Source organism: Zingiber officinale, chromosome 1B (genome assembly GCF_018446385.1).
Source record: "Zingiber officinale cultivar Zhangliang chromosome 1B, Zo_v1.1, whole genome shotgun sequence".
NCBI classification, from domain to species: Eukaryota; Viridiplantae; Streptophyta; class Magnoliopsida; order Zingiberales; family Zingiberaceae; genus Zingiber; species Zingiber officinale.
The window spans coordinates 49,308,312-49,315,302 of NC_055986.1; the positions used below are offsets into that span (position 1 = coordinate 49,308,312).

Below are 6,991 nucleotides of genomic sequence, written 5' to 3' on the forward strand. Positions count from 1 at the left end.
TCTCCAAGGATGGTATTATGGTAGACCCCAGTAAAATAGAGGTTGTGAGTAACTGGAAAATACCCAAGAACGCCAGTGAAATCAGAAGCTTTTTGGGACTAGCAGGTTATTACAGAAAATTCGTAGAGGACTTCTCCAGGATAGCCTCCCCACTGACAGCTCTTACCAGAAAGAACAGAAAATTTTAGTGGACAGAGAACTGTGAGAACAACTTCAGTGAGCTAAAGAGGAGATTGACCAGTGCTCGCATTCTGGCTCTACCAGAAAACACAGACAGCTTTGACATTTATAGTGATGCCTCTAAGTTGGGACTAGGAGCAGTACAGATGCAAAATGACAAGGTGATCGCCTATGCCTCCAGACAACTCAAGGATTATGAAAGGAACTACCCTACTCATGACCTCGAGCTTGCAGCAGTTGTCTTCGCTCTCAAAATTTGGAGACACTACTTGTATGGAGCTCAGTGCAGAGTGTATACAGATCATCAGAGTCTGAAGTACTTCTTCACTCAGAAGGATCTGAATATGCGACAGCGTAGATGGCTCGAGCTGGTCAAGGACTATGATATAGACATCCTCTACCACCCTGGGAAGGCCAATAAAGTGGCAGACACACTTAGCAGGAAGTCCAGTGCCACCTTACTATCCCTGGCAACCATGTCACCAACCCTACAGAAGGAGATTACAGATTTTGGTCTCAAACTTATAGCGGGACAGCTCTCTACTATGACTTTAGCATCTACCCTGCTTGGTGACATCCAGACAGCTCAGGGTCAAGACCCTGAAATTCAGAAAATCAAGCAAGGGTTAACAGAATCAGAAAGGGGAAAGTTCAGGGTCTCAGATAGTGGAGTATTATATTTTGGTGACGGACTTTGTGTTCCAGATCAGGAGGAACTAAAGAGAAAGATTTTAGACGAGGCTCACAGGACTCCCTATGCGATGCATCCGGGCTCCACCAAAATGTACCAAGACCTGAAGAAACATTTTTGGTGGCCTGGGATGAAAAGAGACGTCGCTAGATATGTTAGTATTTGTCTGACCTGCCAGAGGGTCAAGGCAGAATATCATAGACTAGGAGGAGTTCTGCATCCCATTCAGATCCCGGAATGGAAGTGGGAGGATATTTCCATGGATTTCATAGTGGGATTACCCAGAACCACGAATGGTTTTGATACCATCTGGGTAATAATTGGCAGGTTGACTAAATCAGCCCACTTCTTAGCTATCAGGATGTCCTACTCCATGGAGCAGCTAGCTCAGTTGTATCTCAAGGAGATCGTTAGACTACATGGAGTCCCACGGACCATTATTTCAGACAAAGACAGTAGATTCACATCACACTTCTAGGAGTGTGTACAGTCAGCGTTGGGCACCAAGTTAAAATTTAACACAGTCTTCCATCCTCAGACAGATGGTCAAACGGAGCGAGTGAATCAGGTACTTGAAGATATGCTCCGAGCATGTGCCCTAGACTTCAAGGGAAGTTGGTGCAAATATCTGAGTTTAGCAGAATTTGCATACAACAATAGCTATCAGGCCACTATTGGTATGGCACCTTACGAGGCTCTCTATGGGCGGAGGTGTAGATCTCCAATCTGCTGGTATGAAAGTGGTGAACAGAAAGAACTAGAACTTCAGACCGATCTAGTAGAAGATACCACAGCATCTATACAGCAGATCCGCCAGAGGATAGAGACAGCTCAGAGCCGCCAGAAAAGCTATGCTGATACACGGCGCAGACCCCTAGAGTTTTCAATTGGGGATACAGTATTTCTCCGAGTGTCTCCCATGAAGGGAGTAATGCGTTTAGGGAAGAAGGGCAAATTAAGTCCCAGATATGTGGGACCATACCTTATCACTAGAAAAGTGGGCAAGGTAGCATATGAGCTAGAGTTATCCCAGGAGATGTCAGCTATCCACAATGTATTTCATGTCTCTATGCTGAAGAAGCATATCCCAGATACCACCCAGGTGATTGAGCCCCAGTTGGTACAAGTATGCGAAGACCTCAGCTATGACAGTCGGCCTATTCAGATAATAGACCGAGCAGTTAAGAAATTACGGAATAAAGAGGTACCATTAGTAAAAGTTATTTGGCAAAGTCACACAGCAGAAGAGGCAACTTGGGAGACAGAAGCTAGTATGAGACAGAAGTACCCAGAGTTATTCTAAGTTCGAGGATGAACTTTTTATAAGGTATGGGGGATTGTAACGCCCGAAAATTCTCAAATCAATTTTAGAAATATTCTATGATTTTTCTGGAATTTTAGAATATTTTTATGGAATTTTTGGAGTAGTAGAAGTGGCAAAAATAAATAGAAACGTAAAATAGCCTAAGCGGGAATTGAACCCGAGACCTATGAGACCCTATGTCTTATAGACAACTCTAGTAACCAGGAGGCCCCAGCAGGGGTGTGCTGAAAGAAGAGGGAAACAGTTATATTTAAGGTTTAGTTAGCCGAATAAACCACTTAATATAAATAGGAAAAATTAAGTGAGGAGTTATTAGTTTTCATCGGAAGCTTTTCCTCTCCTCACCCTAATTCCGTTGACCCCTCTCCCTTCCTCACCTCTCGGCGCCCAAGTCCAAGGAAGAACCTAGGGTTCCATCCCTAGGGCCATAGGAGTATCTTCCGGCAACATCAAGGGTACGAGGACGCTCATCTCCGCGAGAAGAACGCATAGACGCGAGAAGATCATCGAAGAGATCCCTTCTCCAGAAAACCTAGCGATTGGATTGTAAGGAATCTAGCGCAGGATGTAAGAAACCCCTCACCTGCAGTATAAGTAGCTCTTTTCATGATTTTATGCCTTAGTTTAGTTGCATGCAGATTTTCAGCACATAGGGTGTGAATTAGTGCACACCAAATGTTTGATAAAATATTTAGCTCAGGTAAATGCAACATAGGCATTTTTAATAGCTTAGATAAATGCAATAGGAGCATTTTATATCCTACTTAGCCTTGCTTCAGCTTATATTGGACTATGGTCCAATGGGTGGGCTCCCACAGTCGCCTCTAGGTTCAGATAACCTAATTCTAGGTTCAGATAACCTAGTAAGAGCAAGGTAAGGCATATTAGCTACAAATCAGTATTTTACTTTTCAGTGGCACTGTACTGGACTTCAGTTGTCCTTGGGTTGGGCTCCCACAGTCGTCCCTAGGTTTAGATTACTTAGTAAACCATACTAGAATTGGGATTTGCAACCCCGAGTTTAGTTAGGGATGCGCGCACAGTAAGTACAGTTGTCGGGCCCAACAACAGCATGATTAGTATATTTATCTATTTATGATAAATAATTTTTCAAAGCTTCACAATTTAGTTATGTGATTATAGTTCAGAATTTGTATCAGCTTAGCATTAGTTTAGTTAGCTATCATATCAGTTGAGTTCTACCTTGTTGATACTCGAAGATATTGCCATGATCAGCTATGGATTTCTATGTTTTGTATGATAGTATGTCATGTCATGCTCTAACATGTTCAGCATATATTTCAAATAGCATGTTTTAAAAGTATAAGTTGCATCGTATGCATGTTTTGTGAGGTAGATGGTTTCTTACTAAGCTCTTGAGTTTACAGATACTTCTTTTCTTTATACTGCAGATAAAGGTAAAGGAAGGATGGATTAGCGGAGGCTGGAGGACAATGCGAGGAAGATGTGTGTGGATGGAACTTGGAATAAAGATCTTGGAGAAACTAGCAAAATTAGAAACCTTTAGCATTTTCTTAAGTTATTACGTTTCCGCACTTCTAGTTATTTTAAAGTTTGGAATCATGAAAGACCTGTTTAGATTGTTAGTGATCATTCTTAGAATGTCAGTTAATTATTATGGGTATGTTTATAGCCATGTTAGAACTTATGTGTGTGAATTTGGCACGAAACAGTGTTGAAATCAGACTCCTGATATGAAATCAGAAACCCCGATCAATCAGTCGATCGATTGGGGGTCTTCATTCGATCAGTTGATCGATTGAGGAGTTTGTACCGCGAATAGTAAGCTCCGGGATCGATCCGCCGATCGATTCGGACGCGTTCTGTCGCGAACAGAAAGCCCTGGAATCGATCACTGGATCGATTGGCAAGTCTGGATCGATCAGTCGATCGATCCAGAATATTATCCCGCGCACAATAGCGCGCTGAATCGACCAATGGATCGATTAGTCAGGACGGATCGATCAGCCGATCGATCCAGAATCTTGTCCGTGCACAGTAGTACGCTGAATCGATCATCGGATCGATCAAATGACTCCAATCGATCAGCTGATCGATTGGAGTGTCGGATTTTAGCTGGAAGGGTCTCATTTCAGTCTTTTGAGCAAATAGAAAGTTGGGTTCCTTCCCTAGTGTATGTATGTCAAAGGAAAGGTCTTTGATCCTAATCTTACAGGCTGTAATAGTCAGTAGCAGAGTAAGATTGATTTTTAATAGCGCAGATTTCCGCACCTTATAGTTAGCACAGCATAATGTGACGGTCCGGCCTTGCAGCCTAGTTACTAGGAGGTGGGTCGTTACATCGTCTCCAGTTCCCTCATATTCTTCATTGTTTTTGTCTTCAATGCCATCACCGACGCCATGGGTGGCCCCAGCTTTAACCCCACCGGCAACGTCGCGCTCTACGCGGCGAGATTCGGAGATGACACCCTCATCTCCATGGCCATCTGCTTCCTTGCCCAAGTAGTGTTTGATCTCGCGCTCCATCTCGATTTCACTGGTGGATAGAGTGCCTTGATGCATTTTGCAGGTTTTTTTCTCAGGCAGTCGGGGTGATCGGTGGGCTCTTGGCCCTCTATGAGGTAATGTCATCGGAGTACAAGAACTTGCTAGTCGAGCCTTATTTGAAGGTGGATTTGCATACGGGGGCCATCGCCGAGGGTGTTCTCACATTCGTCATCACTGTGGTCGTGCTTTGTATCATTTTCAAGGGGCCTTGGAGCGCATTAGTGAAGACATTGATGATCACCATCTGCACCCTTGGGGTCATTATTGTCGGAAATGATTACACTGGGTCGTCCATGTATCCTGCAAATGTAAGCGCCCCTGACTTCTCTGTTACCTTCCTTCTCCTATCCCTCTCGGTGTGTATTGTTATTCCTAGGTATTTGAATTTCTCTTAAATCTATATTAAGATATATTTCCACTCAATTCTTACTAAATTACATAGATTTGGACACTAAATCTAGAGGGATATATAATGAAATATACTGTGCTTTTAACAAACCAATCATATAAGGATAACATGGAGTCTTATTTTGGAAAAGAAAAAGGGAAAAGAAAAAAAAAGGGTGAGGAAGAGGGCATCTTCCATCAAGTGGCCTCCCACATTAAGTGTGATCTTTTCAACATTCAGCAAAGTAGAACTTTTATTGCCCAAGAATGATCCTTTAAGTATTGGTAGATTAAGGCTTACAACCAATGTACAACTTAGCTTCTTATGGTTTATTATCAATTTCTCCTATTATTCATATTTATGTTATTGATAACGTGGGCAAAAAATCATTCTGATTCTTCGTATTGTCACAAATTTGCAACCAAGTAATTGCATAATCATTCACAAATCTGCTTTAATGGAATTCACTAAACATAAAGCTAGATTATATACTTGGAGTTTTAGTGATATGTAATTATGACATTATGATTGTTTTCTCAAAGTAATTGGTTTGTGGAAAATTATATATTTTTTGTTTTTAGTTTTCTGTTTCCATAAAACTGAATTTGAAAATTGAAATATAAAATAAAAAGCTTTTCCCATCAACTTTTTGACACCACTGTGTAATAAAGTTATATTTAAGCAGAAGATGTTTGATGTTTATGAAATGAAAAGGAAAATACTATGATAAATGTTGAGAAATGAAAAAAAAAAATAGACTGTTTCCTTCACCAAACAAAGCTTCAGCTTCAGTGGGTTAGATTGAGTGTAAATTGGAACTGAGTACTCTATCTCAAATCAATACGGTAACTTCTTTTTTCTAATTGACTTTATTTCAGAAATCTTATTGGTAAATCTAGATTCCTAGTTTGAGTAAGATTGACTTGTGAATCATCAATTTATTTTAAATTTCTATGAACCATATGTGTGTGAATTTGAGTAATCTAGTGATACCATACTAAAACCTCGGTATAACACTCTTCCACATAGACACTAATTCTATTTGAAGCAAACTTCTAGATTTTATAGGTCGACTTGTCTGTTGTGGGATACTAATATTATGTTTTATCAATTTCTTCTCAATATTTTTGTGTGAAGTGAGGATTTAATTTGGTGTTACATCAATTTGGCACTAGAGCATTATTGTGTCACATCAATTTATTATGAAAGCTCATCAATTTACTGCATAACCTCTTTGGATCCTCCACTGAAGTTCAAAGATGGCGTTGAAGCCAACAAGCAGGTGACGGTTCTATTCATTTTAAGTTTTTCTTACAGAAGTTATGTTTGGATGTTGTAGCTGGTGTTAATAAATAATTTCTTTGAAATTTAGGTTTCTCCCATCCATATTGAATCAGGTAATGCTGATGCACCAAAGGTATTGGTTTCCTTCAGAGTGTTCACCTATTCTGTGAATGCTGGCAACTATTATGTGCCCACTTGTTATGCACCCCCAGCCTATTCTATGGAGGTGGTGAATTATGCTTAATATTACTTGGTTATTGCGCTTATTTGTTATCTTTTTATTCTTATCTATATGATTGTTATTTGTGTTGCATTCTTCAGGATATGATCATGCTTTCAAAGAGTGGAATGGTTACTCCACATACATGAATGAAGATGGCATGCAGGTGTGACATATAACTTACACTAAAATATGCACAATGTCTATCTACTTCATAACTGATATGTGCAAATGTTGTAAATCAAATTAGCTTGTTCAAAAATATTAGTTTGTTCTCCCAACTTTGTAAATTATTTTTTATCTAGATTTCTGGAATTAGTTTTGGAGTCATCCTTTGCGAAACATTGTTTTTTTAAGCTCTTCCATAGAGATATT

At 40.2% G+C, this 6,991-nt stretch overlaps 1 protein-coding gene across 1 annotated transcript; it reads left to right on the top strand.

Annotated features, from left to right (window-relative positions):
• Positions 1-4,356: 4,356 nt before the first annotated feature.
• LOC122038278 (aquaporin SIP1-2-like) lies at positions 4,357-6,788 on the top strand. Its single transcript, XM_042597935.1, has 5 exons — positions 4,357-4,413; positions 4,503-4,679; positions 4,760-5,032; positions 6,485-6,572; positions 6,718-6,788. Exons 1-5 carry the CDS (start codon positions 4,357-4,359, stop codon positions 6,786-6,788), a joined length of 666 nt encoding a protein of 221 aa, XP_042453869.1.
• Positions 6,789-6,991: the final 203 nt, after the last annotated feature.

Excerpts from the sequence above, each read along its gene's own strand:
- LOC122038278 (XM_042597935.1), top strand. The coding sequence starts at position 4,357 with ATGTCAAAGGAAAGGTCTTTGATCCTAATCTTACAGGCTGTAATAGTC. Across the intron at positions 4,680-4,759 it reads CCATCTGCTTCCTTGCCCAA|GCAGTCGGGGTGATCGGTGG; the intron begins GTAGTGTTTGAT and ends TTTTTTTCTCAG. Across the intron at positions 5,033-6,484 it reads CGTCCATGTATCCTGCAAAT|GTTTCTCCCATCCATATTGA; the intron begins GTAAGCGCCCCT and ends TTTGAAATTTAG.